The sequence below is a fragment of the Oncorhynchus mykiss genome, chromosome 5, assembly GCF_013265735.2.
Source record: "Oncorhynchus mykiss isolate Arlee chromosome 5, USDA_OmykA_1.1, whole genome shotgun sequence".
Classification (NCBI taxonomy): domain Eukaryota; kingdom Metazoa; phylum Chordata; class Actinopteri; order Salmoniformes; family Salmonidae; genus Oncorhynchus; species Oncorhynchus mykiss.
In genome coordinates, this window is record NC_048569.1 from 11,058,007 (window position 1) to 11,079,279 (window position 21,273).

General features: G+C 40.9%; 1 protein-coding gene across 2 annotated transcripts in view; it reads left to right on the forward strand.

Annotated features, from left to right (window-relative positions):
• LOC110523188 (cAMP-specific 3',5'-cyclic phosphodiesterase 4D) overlaps window positions 1-21,273 on the forward strand; it is a 392,833-nt gene that overhangs the window by 31,906 nt on the left and 339,654 nt on the right. For both annotated transcript variants that reach the window (XM_036976772.1, XM_036976773.1), the window contains exon 2: window positions 10,331-10,416. In XM_036976772.1, coding sequence (XP_036832667.1) covers window positions 10,331-10,416 — 86 coding nt within the window. The remainder of the gene's footprint in view (window positions 1-10,330; window positions 10,417-21,273) is intronic.

The window sequence follows — 21,273 nt, forward strand, 5'->3', positions numbered from 1 at the left end:
TGCAAGCAGTAATCAGGTAGAAAGAATTATGGTCAGATTTGCCAAATGGAGGGTGAGGGAGAGCTTGGTATGCATGTCTGTGTGTGGAGTATAGGTGGTCCAGAGTTATTTTCCCTCTGGTTGCACATTTAACATGCTGATAGAAATGAGGTAAAACTGATTTAAATTTCCCTGCATTAAAGTCCCCGGCTACTAGGAGCGCCACCTCTGGATGAACATTTTCTTGTTTGCTTATGGCGGAATACAGCTCATTTGATGCTATCTTAGTGCCAGCCTCTGACTGTGGTGGTATGTAAACAGCTACAAAGAATATAGATTAAAACTCTCTCGGTAGGTAATGTGGTCTGCAGCTTATCATGCAATAGCTCGAGACTTCCTTAGACATTGTGCAACAGCTGTCTTACCAGACGCCGCTGTTCTATCCTGCCGGTACATCGTATAACCAACCATATTGCCGTCATTCAGCCACGACTCCGTGAAGCATAAGATGTTACAGTTTTTAATGTCCCGTTGGTAGTTTAATCTTCCCAATAACTCGTCCATTTTATTGTCGAAAGATTGCATTTTTGCGAGCAGAATTGAGGGGAGTGGGGGTTTATTCGATCTCCTCCGACTCCTCAGAAGGCAGCCCGACCTCCGGCCTCTCTTTCTCCACCTCCTCTTCACGCAGATCACTGGGGTCGGGGCCTGTTCCCGAGGGAGCCATATATCCTCCGCCTCGGGCTCGTCAGTCATTAAAGAAGAAAAAGGATTACGCTAGTCTGTGGTGAGTAATTGCAGTCCTGATGTCTAGAAGTTATTTTCGGTCATAAGAGACGGTAGTGGCAACATTATGTACAAAATAGTAAAAAAATAAGTTACAAACAACGCAGATAAACAAACTGAAAAACACAATTGGTTGGGGGCACGTAAAACGTCTGCCTTCTGCTCCGGCACCATTTAATACATGTGTCGGCTCAATTGGAAATCACCTTTAAAATGTCAAGCGCGCTCTAATGCGGATCTTCCACATAGGATCATCACACACTCACACTATTCAAATATCCTATTTCAACTTTCCTCTGCTTTGGAATACCACCCCCAGAATATAACGCGCACAGCATCCTAGACTCTTTATTGACCACCGAGGCAGGACTCCGTGCAAACTCTATTACTTTTAGGCAGAGCATCCATCAAAACAAACTAAAGAGGACAATCAATGTTCATACTGTATTCTTCCTCCCACAGAGTAAAAAAGTAGGACAAAGGTGCATCTGTTTCCATAGAAACCAGGACCAGATAGGCATTATTACCTAAAAATGTGACCATCCTATCTTGTAACTTTGTCTAGGTGAAATGCATTGGCAATAGAATTGCATTGTACAAAAAATATTTGAGTTGGATTTCCTCACCATTATACCATTATCTCATACCATTATCTCATACCATTATCACTGTGACACTTCCAATACATATCTTTTTTTGCTTTACTTGGGTTACTAGAACATATATTTTGCATTGTTTAGTTGGCATTCATGATGTTGCAAAATACAAAATAACATCAAGATTAATAAATAGTTCACAATGAACGTAAGTTTTTTATTCTGGCATTTTTTGGCTGGTATGTTTCTGAACTTCCATTAGCAGGTAGACACTCATTTAAACTAGATGATAATTGAAAGCGAACTCTTATACCTGAAGATGTGACCCAGTGATGGACCCTTTCTGATCCTAATCTTACCTGACAGCTTGGAATTGGATTGGGACTGCAGCCTCCGCTATCCTGTTGGTTCTCTCTCTGTGATACTGTGTATGGTCTGTATATTTCATTGTGATCCTGGTGTGAAATCCATTGTTTCAGTCCCAGATGTGCTACAGGATGTTTACAGAAACAGATTGGTGTTCAAAATAATTTATTGTGGGCCTCTTGAGTGGCACAGCGGTCTAAGGCACTGCATCACAGTGCTAGCTATGTCACTACAGAGCATGGTTTGATCCCAGGCTGTGTCGCAGCCAGCCGCGACAGGGAGACCCATGAGGAAGCGCACAATTGGCCCATCGCTGTCCGGGTTAGGGGAGGGTTTGGCCGGCCGGATGTCCTGGTCCCATTGCCCTCTAGTAACTCCTGTGGCGGGCCGGGCACATGCACTCTGACATGGTCGCTAGTTGTAAGGTGCTTCCTCCGACACACCGGTGCGGCTGGCTTCCGGGTTAAGCAAGCAATGTGTCAAGAAGGGTCGTGTTTTGGAGGATGTACAGCTCTCTACCTTGGCCTCTCCTGAGTCCGTACGGGAGTTGCAGCGATGGGACAAGACTGTAACTACCAATTGGATATCATGAAATTGGGGAGAAAAAGGGGTAAAAAAAAAAGAAAAATAAAAATATTTATTGTGAGCAATTCTGTGGTACTTTAGAAGGATCGTTCACCCAAATTACAAAATGACATACTGCATTAGTTTCCTTACCCTGTAAGCAGTCTATGGACACAAGGTATGACAGCAGCCCATGCTTTGGTTTTATTTCCCTGGCCACTGTTTCAAACGCTTACTTTTTAACATTTGTGGGACAAATGCAATGATTGTAAAAGCCCAATATGGATTTTTGGTATACTATATAGCCTTTTCACACTTCATGTCCAAAACATCTAGTTCCACAATAATGTTTTATATACTTTAGAACCTCTGTGTCACCAGCCCTATCAGCTAGTGACCAAGCCAGGCCCGTTTAGTAGTCATTTCCCGTAGTCAAATTACCTAGGGGCCTCATGGGTGGAATGTTATTCATGTTTTTCATAATTTCATAATGAATACTTTTTTTTTTAAACAGTCAAAAATCTAGTGTTTCCAACTCAAAATGTAACACATTTCAACTCTATATCTGACATGGTACAGGCGTCTTTTTTTACGCCTGTAATCATGTGTGTGAGGTGTATACTTTTCAGAGATGTGAATTACTTAAATAAAAATACTTTAAAGTACTACTTAAATCGTTTTTTTTAGGTATCTGTACTTTACTTTTACTTCACTACATTCTTAAAGAAAATAATGTACTTTTTTACTCCATACATTTTCCATGACACCCAAAAGTACTTGTTACACCTTGAACGCTCAGGCAGGACAGCAATATGGTCCAATTCACACACATATCAATATAATGTGTTGTCATCACTATTGCCTCTGATCTGGCGGACTCACTAAATATAATACTGCATTTGTAAATGATGTCTGAGTATTGGAGTATGCCTCTGATCTGGCGGACTCACTAAATATAATACTGCATTTGTAAATGATGTCTGAGTATTGGAGTATGCCTCTGATCTGGCAGACTCACTAAATATAATACTGCATTTGTAAATGATGTCTGAGTATTGGAGTATGCCTCTGATCTGGCGGACTCACTAAATATAATACTGCATTTGTAAATGATGTCTGAGTATTGGAGTATGCCTCTGATCTGGCGGACTCACTAAATATAATACTGCATTTGTAAATGATGTCTGAGTATTGGAGTATGCCTCTGATCTGGCGGACTCACTAAATATAATACTGCATTTGTAAATGATGTCTGAGTATTGGAGTATGCCTCTGATCTGGCGGACTCACTAAATATAATACTGCATTTGTAAATGATGTCTGAGTATTGGAGTATGCCTCTGATCTGGCGGACTCACTAAATATAATACTGCATTTGTAAATGATGTCTGAGTATTGGAGTATGCCTCTGATCTGGCGGACTCACTAAATATAATACTGCATTTGTAAATGATGTCTGAGTATTGGAGTATGCCTCTGATCTGGCGGACTCACTAAATATAATACTGCATTTGTAAATGACGTCTGAGTATTGAAGTATGCCTCTGATCTGGCGGACTCACTAAATATAATACTGCATTTGTAAATGATGTCTGAGTATGGGAGTATGCCTCTGATCTGGCGGACTCACTAAATATAATACTGCATTTGTAAATGATGTCTGAGTATTGGAGTATGCCTCTGATCTGGCGGACTCACTAAATATAATACTGCATTTGTAAATGATGTCTGAGTATTGGAGTATGCCTCTGATCTGGCGGACTCACTAAATATAATACTGCATTTGTAAATGACGTCTGAGTATTGAAGTATGCCTCTGATCTGGCGGACTCACTAAATATAATACTGCATTTGTAAATGATGTCTGAGTATGGGAGTATGCCTCTGATCTGGCGGACTCACTAAATATAATACTGCATTTGTAAATTATGTCTGAGTATTGGAGTATGCCTCTGATCTGGCGGACTCACTAAATATAATACTGCATTTGTAAATGATGTCTGAGTATTGGAGTATGCCTCTGATCTGGCGGACTCACTAAATATAATACTGCATTTGTAAATGATGTCTGAGTATTGGAGTATGCCTCTGATCTGGCGGACTCACTAAATATAATACTGCATTTGTAAATGATGTCTGAGTATTGGAGTATGCCTCTGATCTGGCGGACTCACTAAATATAATACTGCATTTGTAAATGACGTCTGAGTATTGAAGTATGCCTCTGATCTGGCGGACTCACTAAATATAATACTGCATTTGTAAATGATGTCTGAGTATGGGAGTATGCCTCTGATCTGGCGGACTCACTAAATATAATACTGCATTTGTAAATGATGTCTGAGTATTGGAGTATGCCTCTGATCTGGCGGACTCACTAAATATAATACTGCATTTGTAAATGATGTCTGAGTATTGGAGTATGCCTCTGATCTGGCGGACTCACTAAATATAATACTGCATTTGTAAATGACGTCTGAGTATTGAAGTATGCCTCTGATCTGGCGGACTCACTAAATATAATACTGCATTTGTAAATTATGTCTGAGTATGGGAGTATGCCTCTGATCTGGCGGACTCACTAAATATAATACTGCATTTGTAAATGATGTCTGAGTATGGGAGTATGCCTCTGATCTGGCGGACTCACTAAATATAATACTGCATTTGTAAATGATGTCTGAGTATTGAAGTATGCCATCTGTCTGTCCGTAAATGTAAAAGATTGTGCCGTCTGGTTTGCTTCATTTATAAGGAATTTGATGTATATCATTTACTTTTACTTTAGTATGACAATTGAGTACTTTTCCACCACTGATACTTAAGTACATTTAAAACAAGATACTTTAAAATTTTACTCAAGTACTATTTTACTTGGTGACTTTCACTTTTACTTGAATCATTTTCTATTAAGGCATCTTTAGTATGACAATTGAGTACTTTTTCCACCACTGATACTTTTGTTTCAAAGTAGATTTGTTTAAGACTACCAAGAAACACTGTGTGACCCTGATTCAACCCACTGCAGTTAAAGGTTGGAACTCTCAAGGGCATGGGACTGTGGCAGCAACAACAGCGTCAGCACAACTCCCCCTCGTATTGCCCTCTGAGAATACAAGTCAATCTGTTGCTGTAGCGGTACGACCTCTGTGTTTGCACACTGAACTGTAGTGGTACGACCTCTGTGTGTGCACACTGAACTGTAGTGGTACGACCTCTGTGTGTGCATACTGAACTGTAGTGGTACGACCTCTGTGTGTGCACACTGAACTGTAGTGGTACGACCTCTGTGTGCACACTGAACTGTAGTGGTACGACCTCTGTGTGTGCACACTGAACTGTAGTGGTACGACCTCTGTGTGTGCACACTGAACTGTAGTGGTACGACCTCTGTGTGCACACTGAACTGAAGTGTGCTGGAAACCCCATTAAGTGGCTTTGTCACTGTTGTTAAGTGGCTTTGTCACTGTCACTGGTGTTGAAATCACGTGGAAACAACATTGATTCAACCAGTTTTTGCCCAGTGAGCTCTCCCCCCCCCCCTCCTTCCCTCCGACCCTCGCTCCCTCCCTCCCTCCCTCTGTCACTCAGAGAAGTAGTAGCTTCTCCCTCCCTCAATCAGAGAAGTAGTAGCTTCTCCCCCCCCTCCCTCCCCTCCCTCCTTCCCTCCGAACCTCCCTCCCTCCCTCCCTCTGTCACTCAGAGAAGTAGTAGCTTCTCCCTCCCTCACTCAGAGAAGTAGTAGCTTCTCCCTCCCTCACTCAGAGAAGTAGTAGCTTCTCCCTCCCTCTGTCACTCAGAGAAGTAGTAGCTTCTCCCTCCCTCCCTCACTCAGAGAAGTAGTAGCTTCTCCCTCCCTCACTCAGAGAAGTAGTAGCTTCTCCCTCCCTCTGTCACTCAGAGAAGTCGTAGCTTCTCTCTCACTCAGCGTATGGACGTTTAGACAAGCCATATTCACCATGAGAAACAACGTGTCATGTTGCATATGATTCACCATGAGAAACAACGTCTCATCTTGCATATGATTCACCATGAGAAACAACATCTCATCTTGCATATGAGTCACCATAAGAAACGCGTCATGTTGCATATGATTCACCATGAGAAACGTGTCATGTTGCATATGATTCACCATAAGAAACGTGTCATGTTGCATATGATTCGCCATGAGAAACAACGTCTCATCTTGCATATGAGTCACCATGAGAAACGCGTCATGTTGCATATGATTCACCATAAGAAACGCGTCATGTTGCATATGATTCACCATGAGAAACAACGTGTCATGTTGCATATGATTCACCATGAGAAACGTGTCATGTTGCATATGATTCACCATGAGAAACGTGTCATGTTGCATATGATTCACCATAAGAAACGTGTCATGTTGCATATGATTCACCATAAGAAACAACGTGTCATGTTGCATATGATTCACCATGAGAAACAACGTCTCATGTTGCATATGATTCACCATGAGAAACGTGTCATGTTGCATATGATTCACCATGAGAAACAACGTGTCATGTTGCATATGATTCACCATGAGAAACAACGTGTCATCTTGCATATGATTCACCATGAGAAACAACATCTCATCTTGCATATGATTCACCATGAGAAACGCGTCATGTTGCATAGAATTCACCATAAGAAACGTATCATGTTGCATATGATTCACCATGAGAAACAACGTCTCATGTTGCATATGATTCACCATAAGAAACGTGTCATGTTGCATATGATTCACCATGAGAAACGTGTCATGTTGCATATGATTCACCATGAGAAACGCGTCATGTTGCATATAATTCACCATAAGAAACGTCTCATGTTGCATATGAGTCACCATAAGAAACGCGTCATGTTGCATATGATTCACCATGAGAAACGTGTCATGTTGCATATGATTCACCATGAGAAACGTGTCATGTTGCATATGATTCACCATAAGAAACATGTCATGTTGCATATGATTCACCATGAGAAACAACGTCTCATGTTGCATATGATTCACCATAGGAAACGTCTCATGTTGCATATGATTCACCATGAGAAGCGTGTCATGTTGCATATGATTCACCATGAGAAGCGTGTCATGTTGCATATGATTCACCATGAGAAACGTGTCATGTTGCATATGATTCACCATGAGAAACAACGTCTCATGTTGCATATGATTCACCATAGGAAACGTCTCATGTTGCATATGATTCACCATGAGAAACAACGTCTCATGTTGCATATGATTCACCATGAGAAGCGTGTCATGTTGCATATGATTCACCATGAGAAGCGTGTCATGTTGCATATGATTCACCATGAGAAACAACGTGTCATGTTGCATGACTGCTCTTCCTCATTTCTACTTCTGCTTGCTGACTTGTTTTAAAAAAAACAAAATGCACTCCATAGCTATATCTAAATATTTTACCATCTCCAATTAACCGTTGTCTATCTATCTATGCAAATGTTAATGACTATAATCCAATAAAATATGAATTACACTCGTAAATTATTGGACATTAATCTCCTTTATGGAAGTCGACAGCATCGGAATGAATAACGATCTGTATGTCCCATCAAATGAAATTGCCAGACCACAAAAACTCTTCCAACAATATTTGAGTTTGCAACACAAATTAAATCAATCTATTGTTCAATCAAATATAGCTCTATTTTAGCTAATCAGGAGGCTAGACTCAAACTAAATATGCTTTAGAAGCCAAAAAACAATATCCATTCAATGGCAATTATATCCTAGCCTTCTCTGCCTGGGAGTAAATAAGAACTAGAGAACTATAGGAAAGCACCAGAAGTAAATACGACCTAGAGAGCTGTAGGAAAGGACCAGAAGTAAATAAGACCTAGAGAGCTGTAGGAAAGGACCAGAAGTAAATTAGACCTAGAGAGCTGTAGGAAAGGACCAGAAGTAAATAAGACCTAGAGAGCTGTAGGAAAGGACCAGAAGTAAATTGGACCTAGAGAGCTGTAGGAAAGGACCAGAAGTAAATTAGACCTAGAGAGCTGTAGGAAAGGACCAGAAGTAAATAAGACCTAGAGAGCTGTAGGAAAGGACCAGAAGTAAATAAGACCTAGAGAGCTGTAGGAAAGGACCAGAAGTAAATTAGACCTAGAGAGCTGTAGGAAAGGACTAGAAGTAAATTAGACCTAGAGAGCTGTAGGAAAGCTCCAGAAGCTCATTCCAGGAGTTAATAGGTCTGTGTCTGCCCATGATGGGCATTTTTGTTTACTCTGGCAGGTACCGTCCTGGAGAGTGCCTGGGGGAAAGGCTTAGAGAGCTACCCAGCTGAGGACACACTAGTTTGGCAGGAGGAGCGGCAGGGACTCAGCTCTGGATGGAGGCGGTTATGTGGAGGTGGTGGTGGCATTGGCAATCAACGTCCGTCAGCACATTTAGCCATAAAACGCACCTGTGGAGTTTGTGAGAGAGTGGATGGTGTGAGAAAGGTTGCGGTATTCAGGGCAAGCTAAAATGAGTGTTTCATTTATAATGTAGCCTGCCAAAAATAGAGATGACTGGCAGGCAAAACTAACACTAAGCATACATCTATTGGTTCAAAGTATCAAATCTTATAGACAGATAAGACAAATAATGCCAAACCCTATTGTGTTTGTCATTCAGTTATAAACTCAAATGTAATGTTTAATGATGTGATGGTAATCTCCAGAAGGTGTTTTCGGAAAACGAGTAGAAAACGGGTTAAAATCCAAGTAGAAACGGGTTAAAATCCAAGTAGAAAACGGGTTAAAATCCAAGTAGAAACGGGTTAAAATCCAAGTAGAAACGGATTAAAATCCAAGTCTTGTTGAATAAGTATACAGCCAATACCAGTTTATGGTTCCTGAAAAAAGAGAGAAAGGTATTTCTGTTGATATTTTTTTTTTCTCCAAGAAAAACATACTTTTTAAAAATAAGAAATTCCAAAAGTGCCTGTAGTGGCAAAGCCACATGGCCATGGGCTATGAACTGAAGGAAAAGGCAGGCCAACATACACTGAGTGAACACAACATTAAGTACAACAGCCTCAATTCGTTTGAGTCATGGACTCTACAAGGTGTCTAAAACGTTCCACAGGGATGCTGGCCCATGTTGTCTCCAATGCTTCCCACGGTTGTGTCAAGTTGGCTGGATGTCCTTTGGATGGTGGAACATTCTTGATGCACACGGAAAACTGTTGAGCATGAAAAACCCAGCAGCGTTGCAGTTCTTGACATACTCAAACCGGTGCACCTGGCACCTACTACCATACCCCGTTCACTTAAATATTTTGTCTTGCCCATTCACTGAATGACACACATACACAATCCATGTCTCAATTGTTTCAAGGCTTATAAATCCTTCTTTAACCTGTATCCTCTCCTTCATCTACACTGACTGAAGTGGATTTAACAAGTGACATCAATAAGGGATCATAACTTTCACCTGGATTCACCTGGTCAGTCTGTGTCATGGAAAGAGCCTAATGTTTTGTGTAGTCAGTGTAAATCAAATAGAATATAAAATCAGGACAGGCCGGAATCCAAACGACTAGCCTGAAATGTTCTCTACTCAGTTCGTAGAAATTCAGCCCAACGTATGCGACAAGTTGAACTACCCTAGCCGACACATGACTTATAAAGCCCACGGAGTAGCCTAAACAGATGGCAAAGGAAAGGTTGACCAAGCCCTTTCAGGTATCCTTTTTGTTTGTCTTCATTTGAAGCATTATTGGCGATAATGACATAAAACATATCCTAGACCAGTGTAGGCTACTGCTCAGGGGCCAGGGGCAACTCAGAAATAAAAATAGAGCAAATAGACTGTTTTTTTCTGTTTGTCTCCTCTTGTCGTCGTGTTAATTGAATTCTTGGAATTATTATTTTGTAAGGTTGAGGAGAACCCCCTCCCTGTTGTTTTCCTTTTATGCTATGTACAAGTAAATGAATATAAACCTAATGAATACAATACAAAAATAAACACCAGGAAGAGATGCTGTTGTGTTCATCTGCCTCCACTCTCTCCTCTCGTTCTCCAGGGTTCTGGCAGCTTTGGACAGCGGGAGTGGGAGCAGTACCCAGGATGCTAAAGAATGAGAATTCCAGAGAGGACAGAAGAGAGAGTGTAAGTCCATTTTAGTATCTCTATACTGCTGTGTGTTTTCCCCTCAGTTCATCCATTTCAACTTACATCCTAAGGTTGTCCCCCAAACATTCTATGACAATAGCATTTGAATTTGAAGGTTTGCTAGAATCTAATTGTCTTAAACTTTTGGTGCCAATTCACATTGTAAAACTCAAACAAAGATGTCTGAACTCTATTTTATTTTATTTATTTTTATTTAACCTTTATTTAACCAGGAAGGGCTCATTGAGATTAAAATCTCTTTTTCAAGAGTGCCCTGGCCAAGATAGGCAGCACCAAGTCATTACAAAAAAATTACAGACAGACATCTTGAAAAACTACAAGTAATCTAGTAAAAACCATTGAATTCACAAGAGTGTAAAACAGCAAATTAAAAACATTGACAGGTCAGGGAATCAGCCTCAAAATCCTTCATCAGTGATTTAAAAACACCAATCGGGACAAGTTCTTCCAGTTTAAAAGTATTTTGTAAGGTGTTCCAAGACGATGGCGCAGAGTACATAAAAGACCTTTTACCAAATTCAGTTCTATTGCTTTATTGATCTAATTCCATCCTTATGACCAGATAGAGAAAAGCTCAGCCATCCAACCATAAAGGTTCTGGATCTATTCAGAGGTTGCAGACAGCACGGTTCTGTAAGAATACCTATTCATTAATCCATACAAAGCTATTTCACCCCCTCATCTATTGAGTGGAAGAGCTGTTTATTGCACTGAGAGAGAGAGAGAGAGAGAGAGAGAGAGAGAGAGAGAGAGAGAGAGAGAGAGAGAGAGAGAGAGAGAGAGAGAGAGAGAGAGAGAGAGAGAGAGAGAGAGAGAGAGAGAGAGAGAGAGAGAGAGAGAGAGAGAGAGAGAGAGAGAGAGAGAGAGAGAGAGAGAGAGAGAGAGAGAGAGAGAGAGAGAGAGAGAGAGAGAGAGAGAGAGAGAGAGAGAGAGAGAGAGAGAGAGAGAGAGAGAGAGAGAGAGAGAGAGAGAGAGAGAGTGTAAAAGTGTAAAATGGCTGAGGTATGACTCAGAGTCTTGAAGGTCAGAGGTAAACAGTCTGCTAAACATATCAGATATTTTCACATCAGATCTTTTTCAGAGCTAATCTGATTGGTCAAAAGAAATAAATATCAGAATCAGGCTTCCTGTGTTAACGTAGCCATAGTCCCCTCACTAGGTCTGTTCCCGTTCAATCCACCGTCAGCCCAGAACTGCATCACCCAGGACGTCTCCCGTCACTGTTTATTTTGAATGCCACACAAAATGAGGGCAAAAGGCACCCAGAACAAAGGCTATGCATACACTTCGAAATGCGACCGCATAAAGTGCTCAGCAATTAAGATATCTACAAATGTCTTTATGTCCCGGGGAAAGCAGGGATTGGTAGAGAATGGTATGTCATTCTACGTATCAAGTTCTGTGGCGAATCTCAAAGTCAAGCATTCTTAGGGAACCACAGGGTCAAGCTTGGTGACCCGTTTGCTGGTAATTACATTGGAAAATGGATTGCTTTGCAGTGCATTAATTGCTGGCTTTTAAAAAGGCTATATTCAATCAAAACCAGTATCAAGGATTAATATGGTGCTGTTAGACTGGTTGCATTGATAGTGTTCTGATTGTCTGATTTACACAATGTTAACGTATTCATTTCTAACCCAGACTCTAGTAACTGTGCATAGTGTTGGTTTAGCCAAGTTCTAGGAATGCCTGAATACCAGTTTTGATTGAATATTTTGAATACCGTTTCCTCACTAGTACTGTTCTCTAAGCCCATTACCTCTTTCCAGACATTGCTGCAGGCTCAAATGAAAAGGGCACTGAGTGTATTTGTTTTTATAAAGCCAAAGGGAAATGCTTCTGACAGTTTTTACACTGTGAGAGCATGTTGCTCAGAGTCCGCCTGTCAATATAATATCCATACCTCCTCTCCCACACCCACCTCACATTACCTGACCTCACAACAATATCACACTGCCTCCCAGTGTTCTGTGCCACTGATGGACGGCAAGTACACACTCACATGCACACATGCACCAGGTGCTCTGTGATGCTGGAATGTAGGATAGAGGGACGAGGCTACATTGTTTGATTAGATCAGATCAAGGAGATGGAGAATCTAATTAAATGAACTGCAGATTAGACATGAATATCCCCATTGGTTATGATGAAATAAGCAAGGAGAACAAGGTGATGAAAGGGCTTCATGAACATCGTTATGAAAGAAAGCATCTTAACTACCTTTCCATAATTCTAGTGGTGGGATTTATACTGTAAATGGCTGTGTCTCAATACTCACAAATGTTTGTTTTCTCTTTATACTGTAAATGGCTGTGTCTCAATACTCACAAATGTTTGTTTTCTCTTTATACTGTAAATGGCTGTGTCTCAATACTCACAAATGTTCGTTTTCTCTTTATACTGTAAATGGCTGTGTCTCAATACTCACAAATGTTCGTTTTCTCTTTATACTGTAAATGGCTGTGTCTCAATACTTACTGGTCACATACACATGGTTAGCAGATGTTATTGGTCACATACACATGGTTAGCAAATGTTATTGGTCACATACACATGGTTAGCAGACGTTATTGGTCACATACACATGGTTAGCAGATGTTATTGGTCACATACACATGGTTAGCAGATGTTATTGGTCACATACACATGGTTAGCAGATGTTATTGGTCACATACACATGGTTAGCAGATGTTATTGGTCACATACACATGGTTAGCAGATGTTATTGGTCGCATACACATGGTTAGCAGATGTTATTGGTCACATACACATGGTTAGCAGATGTTATTGGTCGCATACACATGGTTAGCAGATGTTATTGGTCACATACACATGGTTAGCAGATGTTAATGCGAGTGTAGCGAAATGCTTCTGCTTCTAGTTCCAACAGTGCAGTAATATCTAACAAGTAATCTAACAATTCCACAACAACTACCTAATACACACAAACCTAAAGGGATGGAATGGAATAAGAATATGGTGTGTGTGTGTGTGTGTGTGAAGGGGGGGAGGGGGGTGCATGTGTCACTGCTGGGTTGATTTGAAGTGTCGGTGTGACAGTCAGCTCAATGGGAAGTGTCTGGGAAGGCTGGCGGTACACACTGTGTAATTGGACGAGACCCAGCGAATCACAGCAGACATCTGCTGAAGTGCCACAAAGCAGGAAGTGTACTGTATACACATTTGCACACACACACCATCTTGGCTGTCCATTATCGTTGATAATGACGACACACACACACACACACACACAATTAGCAGTGCAACATATCTATTTGCAAAATATCCCCTCCAATATATATATCTATAACACTTTCTGACATTTTACCCCCAACTGTAAGAAACAACTTGTACATAGTGAAATACGACAAACAGGCTGTATTTACACAGGCAGCACAATTCTGTTTTTTTTACCCATTAATTGGTCTTTTTACCAATCAGATCAGCCCTGAAAAAGATCGAAGGTGAAAAGATCTGATGTGATTTGGTCGAAAGGCCAATTAGTTGAGAAAATATCAGAATTGGGCTGCCTGTGTAAATGCAGCCATATAAGTAAGCACCCACCAATGACCCACTTCCAAGCTCCAATAAATACCACCTAGCTGGAAGCAACAATTAGGGAGAGCTAGCTGGCTCTTACTGACGATAAACACACATAGTGGAGCAGGTGCATCGTTTGGTTATATGGGCTAGGGTGCATTTGACTGGTTATAAATGACATGATTATTCCCTCATCATCAAACAATTGCCAACACAATATTGTCATTTAAAATAAGTATTGTTATGAGAACAACAAGGATGCTTAGAACAGAGTGACATCATTGTATTTCTTACACAAGAGATGTTGTTTTTTCCTTCAGCCTGTAGATAATCTGTTGTTTAATATCTTTCAGTGTGTAACAGGCTAGTCGTAACGAATTCACTGGCTCCAGACTAATTGCTAAAATCAGTGCGGGCGACCCAAGGGACGTCAGTGTAAACACAATCTCAGAAGCTTGCCATGTGTAAACATTGCATCCTGATAAGGATGTTAATAACAAACCATTTAGTAAATATTTTCTTAACTCTATTTCTTGAACTGCATTGTTGGTTAAAATGGCTTGTAAGTAAGCATTTCACGGTAAACTCTATACCTGTTGTATTCGGCGCATGTGACAATTTTTTGGTTGATTTGATTTATATTCAAGCACAATCGCTCGTTCTGTAAAAGTGCGGAGGATGTTTCTATAGTCAATAATTGGTTGTTAAATCAATAGGAGTACACTGTACAATTACGTCAATAGATTACGTTTGGGAAACGTAGCGCAATTACGATCCAAGCAATAACACTGGGTCATTACAAAATGGACGCCCCAACAAGAACCACGTCCTCCTTTCTTAAAGTATCACCACCATTTGCCCTCAGGTGAAGCAGTGGAATCACACAAACCAGTTAGGCCAGCCCTTTTTCCTCCTCTTTCCAAAGTGACAAGTACAACTGTACAATCAGGGGAAGGCTGATTTAAAAGAATACATCTCTCGAAATGTTATTGTTATACGAGGTGTCACACATTTGGTATGGAGGGCGAGAGGAAGTTAATACTCTTTAGTTCGGAACCCTAGGGAGATGACTAAGCCTTTCACTATGTGTGGCAGTTACGTAGACTGATGATTTGAAGGGTTCTCATCCAGGGAATTGGTTGATGAATGAGCTGGAAATGACTTTGTTCCCCTCTTAGTCAACTTGACTTTTGATTAATAATTAATGATAGAGGGCATGCATACAGTATCTGGCTAAATACAACAACACCAAAAAATCTATTCTGACCTACAGGATACCAGTTTTGCAAGGAAATTAGTTATGTCAAAGATTAAATGACAGGGTGTATTTTTGGAGCCCAGTGATTGTATTTTAACTATTTTTCCCACAGTGCAGGTTTCCTGCTGTACATGTCTGATTGAATCTGTCCCTATGAGTCTCACAGACCTTGTATAGCAAGCAATGCTGCTTACATTAGGAGCTTCAAGTGAACGTACCTTGTGTGTTTCTCACGACCTCCATCCAGCGACTGTAATTGGGAAATGTGTTGCATTCCACACATGCACATGATCTCATTTGCAGCAGAGACACAAGGCCATTGTTTTTGTTCAGTTTCAATCTACTGAGGGTCAGGGTGAGTTGTGCATCATCACACACCCCTACATGGGGAAGGAGACTAACTCACATGAGTATGGCTTCTCGGAGGACATTTTCCTGCATCTTTCAAAATCTATCTGTGTCTCTCAGTCTCTTTCCCTTTCAGTAACAGGCTTGTTTTTGCGCAATTGTATTTATTTTCACTTGTTTCCATGATACTGTGCCTTGCATTGTAAATGACCATTTTGAAGAGCCCCCCCCCCCAAAGTTATGTACTATGTAATATTACTTATGGTTTGGAGTTTGAGGTTGAGTTGTGTTTTTAATTAGGGCGCTTTTTCAGTGGCCATGACTAATGTGTTCGCCCTGGCTCCATCACGATTCTATTTGACCCAGGGTTCATTACTATATTTATCCAGCAATGAAACCAGTGCAGCACTTTGCTGACAGAGAGACCCAACAATTCCCTACTTAAAACTGAAATGCCCCCAACCTCTCTCTGTTTATTAAATTAGAAGAGTGAACCTTATTCAGGAATTTAGCAATGCCATTGGGTCATTCTTCAACTACGGTGGCATTTGAGCATTGCATTTTGCTGAATTTTGTAAAAAATTAACTTACATTAAAAAATTTCAATTACATTTTTTCTATTTTTTTATTTAATTTAAATGTATTTGGGTACCTCTTTCCATTCTGAATCAACTAAAATGGTTGATTTACTATTATAATAACATTCATTATGGTACCATCAGTAGAAGCAATAATACCAAATGATGGTAGCACCAAATGATGGTAACACCAATAAGACATTTTAAATAGATCTTCTGAAATGGAATGCAGTAACGCTAAAATCTAAGGTCATCAATCAAGTGATATGCTTAATCATTTTGCTCACAATGGTATTTATCTTCATTTAAATTGACTAACACCAAGTGACACTTTGAATTTAGATTCCTCAAGTTATGAATGGAATCATCAAATGTATGAAATACTAAAAGGGTGTGATTATGCTAATTTGTGTCTTTAATATAGACCCCTCCCCATGAAGAGAGAATGCTCAAGGTCCTTGTACATCTTTGTAATCAGTCATTTTCAAGGTGGTAACACCAATGACACACAACCGAGGGATACATATTACACTATAAAAAGGTATTTTAATAGCCTTCTTTGTTTTCTATTGATCTACACAATATATGAAATACTTTTGTTCACTGTGTAGCCTACAAAATAATGGATAGATATCTCTAAATCCGCAAAACATGTCACTACCCGTCCACACATCAGAGAAGTCAAGGGACACCATTTACCACCTTAATTGAAGAATGACCCTGTTCCAATGAGATGTTACCTAGGAGCCCAAGCGAAGCTCCCAGCTTAGGAGAGCTAAATCTCCCAAATCATCTATGACAAGTGAATATCTTGAGGCAGAATTGGAAGCAGGCGCAGTAGGGTTTAAATGTCTGCCATGGAGGTCTAACTTCAGAGAGACATCAACATCATACAGGCGATAAAATAGACTCAAAAGAAGTAATGTGTGTTGTGTGCTGAAATACTTTTTATGAAACGCTTAGTTCTGGTCATGCATCTTTGATTGGCTGAGAGACATTCTAATTTAAGTCATGCTAAAATTAAAATAACATCACAACTACCTCATCACTTTCACACGCAAAATGTATCAAAACGACTCGGCTAGGACTCAGTTAGCGCTTCATACCTATGACCACAGCAAAGCTATGATAAAACTAACCAGGCTGCATTCAAAATGTTACCATATGCCTTTTGACGTAGGACACAACATTGGGAGTATGGTGCCATTTAGGATGTCCATGAATCACACACTTGGTTACATTTTATATAATACATTGTCACACTGATTCTAGTGTGCTGCAGAGATGATTGCCCTTCTGTAAGGCTCTCCCATCTCCACAGAGGAACTCAGAGTGACCACCTCCCTGACCAAGGCCCTTCTCCCCCGATCGCTCAGTTTGGCAAGGCCTCGACACAATCCTGTCTCAGAGCTCTACTGATAATTCCTTCGACCTCATGGTTTGGTTTTTGCTTTGACATGCACGGCCAACTGTGGGACCATATATAGACAGGCCTTTCCAAATCATGTCCAATCAGTTGAATTTACCACAGGTGGACTCCAATCAAGTTGTAAAAACATCTCAAGGATGATCAGTGGAAACAGGATGCACCTGAGCTCAATGTTGAGTTTAATAGCAAAGGGCCTGCATACTTAGGTAAATAAGATGTTTCTATTTTTGCCAGAGGTGTTTTGGTGCAAACCTGTCATCAAGGCAAAGGGTGGCTTCTTTGAAGAATCTAAAATCTAAAATATATTTCGGTTTGTTTTACACTTTTTTGGTTACCACATGATTCCATATCTGTTATTTCGTACATTTGACTTCTTCCCTATTATTCTACAATGTAGAAAATAGTAAAAATAAAGAAAAAACGTTAAATGAGTAGGCATGTCCAAACTTTTGACTGGTACTGTATATATATTTCACTGTGAGAATCTGCCTCTGACTATCAGGCAACGAGCAGGCTGTGAGTGAGTGAAGTGGAGAGAGGGAGGGCTGGAGGCGTGTGTGTGTGTATGTGTGTGTGTGTGTGTGTGTGTGTGTGTGTGTGTGTGTGTGTGTGTGTGTGTGTGTGTGTGTGTGTGTTTATGTGTGTGTGTGTATGTTGAGAGCACTGGTTGAGAGTGCTGCAGCAGAGGCAGCTGAGTCATGGAGAGAGAGCACACGTACTTCGTGACAACTTTTTAACCAGTTGTAGGTAGGCTACTTAAATTGGTCATTATGGAGACGCCCCTTTTCCATAAAACATATTAACTCGGTTTCATCAGGCAGAGAATCTTGTTTCGGCAAACTCCAAGTGGGCTGTCATGTGCCTTTTACTGAGTAGTGGCTTCCGTCTGGCCACTTTACCATAAAGGCCTGATTGGTGGAGTGCTGCAGAGATGGTTGTCCTTCTGGAAGGTTCTCCCATCTCCACAGAGGAACTCTGGACGCACAAGCATTTCGCTACTCCTGCAATAACATCTGCTAATCACGTGTATGTGACCAATACAATTTGATGTGATTTGATTTGGAGCTAGGTCAGAGTTACCATCGAGTTCTTGGTCACCTCCCTGACCAAGGCCCTTCTCCTCCGATTGCTCAGCTTGGCCGGGCGGCCAGCTCTAGGAAGAGTCTTGCTGGTTCCAAACTTCTTACATTTAAGAATCCTGGAGGCCACTGTGTTCTTGGGGACCTTCAATGCTGCAGAAATGGTTTTGTACTTTCCCCCAGATCTGTGCCTCGACACGGTCCTGTCTCGGAGCTCTACGGATAAATACAAATTCCAGAATAATAGGTTAAAATGTGAATGAATTAATGTCCTATATATTGCTATTGCCTGTTGAGTGCTACAGCTGTACTAAAATGCTGTGTACACACTTAACCTGCTTCCAGCACAACAATGGCAATCCAGACAAGATAACTAGCTATATTTAGCAAACATTTAGCTTCATAATTATCAGCTGGCTAGATATAAATTATTCATCTAGCTAGCCAGCTATTTGAACATTCAAAAAACTACCTCAATCTATATTTAGCTATCATTTCATCGTGGCTAGCTAGCTAGCCAAATTAGCATGTGTCCCTATAACATAACATGGGGTTTGATTACCTTGCTAATTGGTTACAATTTGTAACACAGTGGCTATTCTAGGTAGCTAGTTAGTTAAACATGACAACTGGCAAACATGAAAAAGCTTGTTATGACAACGGCAAAACATCATCTTGCGAAAAATCAAGCAGGCAATAGTGATTCTCACTGAGAAATAGCTGTCAACTGGTTGTCATGTCCACAGAGCTGTCAGTACTGCATGAACCGTGATCACGGTTGATAGATGAGACATTAGCCAAACGGGTACTGTATAGATAAATATTGGCATGATGGCTAGTATAGGTTTATGTACATGGTTTGTTAGTCAATAAATGCAATTTTTAATTGAACCCAGACCAGTTTCAACAGAAATTGTCCTCCTTGAACTGCACTAGCAATGTTGCCAACAATTTTTCTGTGAGAATCTCTATTGCCTCCTTGATTTGTTGCTAGATTACGTTTTGCAGTTGCAGCGACAACCTCTCAGCACCAATTTGCTGCTGCAGCGGTTCCCAATGTAACGTTTTTGTCCCCTCTCCCACTGCAGAAACGAAAGCATAGTTCCTTATTTATGACCAATACATATATATGACCAATTACTGCGTTCTCGTATGACTGAAATAGGAAGAATAACTAACAAAATTATTACAAACGTTGTGACAGTGATTTTATAGTTTGCAATTGTTTTGTTGTGATGTAATTGTTTTAATACTGTTTGGACTCTAGGAAGAGTAGCTGCGGGGATCCTAATGAATACAAACAAAATACAAAAATTGTGAGAAAATAAAACAAAGCAGTGGCTATCTCCTGCAAAAATCATATACAAGAATGTCTGGGTCTCGACCCCACCCTGTGCAACTGGGTCCTGGACTTTCTGACTGACGGGTTGCCCCCAGGTGGTGAAGGTAGGAAACAACACCTCCTCTCCACTGATCCTCAACACTGGGGCCCCACAAAGGTGCATTCTCAGCCTTCTCCTGTACTCCCTGTTCACCCATTACTGCGTGGCCATGCACGCCTCCAACTCAATCATCAAGATTGCAGACGACACCACAGTGGTAGGCTTGATTACCAACAATGACGAGACGGCCTACAGGGAAGAGGTGAGGGCCCTCGGAGTGTGGTGTCAGGAAAATAACCTCACACTCAACGTCAACAAAACAAAGGAGATGGTCATGGACTTCAGGAAACAGCAGAGGGAGCATCCCCCCATTCACATCGACGGGACAGTAGTGGAGAAGGTGGAAAGTTTTAAGTACCTCGGCGTACACATCACGGACAAACTGAAATGGTCCACCCACACAGACAGCGTTGTGAAGAAGACGCAACAGAGCCTCTTCACCCACAGGAGGCTGAAGAAATTTGGCTTGTCGACAAAAACACTCACAAACTTTTACAGATGCACAATCGAGAGCATCCTGTCGGGCTGTATCACCGCCTGGTACGGCAACTGCTCCGCCCATAACCGCAAGGCTCTCCAGAGGGTAGTGAGGTCTGCACAACGCATCACCGGGGGCAAACTACCTGCCCTCCAGGACACCCACAGCACCCAATGTCACAGGAAGGCCAAAAAGATAATCAAAGAGAACAACCACCCGAGCCACTTTCTGTTCACCCCGGGCAGTGGCTATCATCCAGAAGGCGCAATCAGTACAGGTGCATCAAAGCTGGGACCGAGAGACTGAAAAACAGCTTCTATCTCAAGGCCATCAGACTGTTAAAGAGTCATCACTAACATTGAGTGGCTGCTGCCTACATACAGACTCAAATCACTTGCCACTTTAACACATTTAATACATGGATTTAATTAAGATATCACTAGCCACTTTAAATAAGGCCACTTTAATCATGTCTACATATCCTACATTTCTCATCTCATATGTATATACTGTATCCTAAGCCATCTACTGCATCTTGCCTATGCCGCACGGCCATCGCTCATCCATATATTTACATGTACATATTCTTATTCATCCCTTTACATTTGTGTGTATAAGGTAGTCATTGTGAATTTGTTAGTGCAGTAATATCTAGCAAGTAATCTGTTGGAATTAGAAACA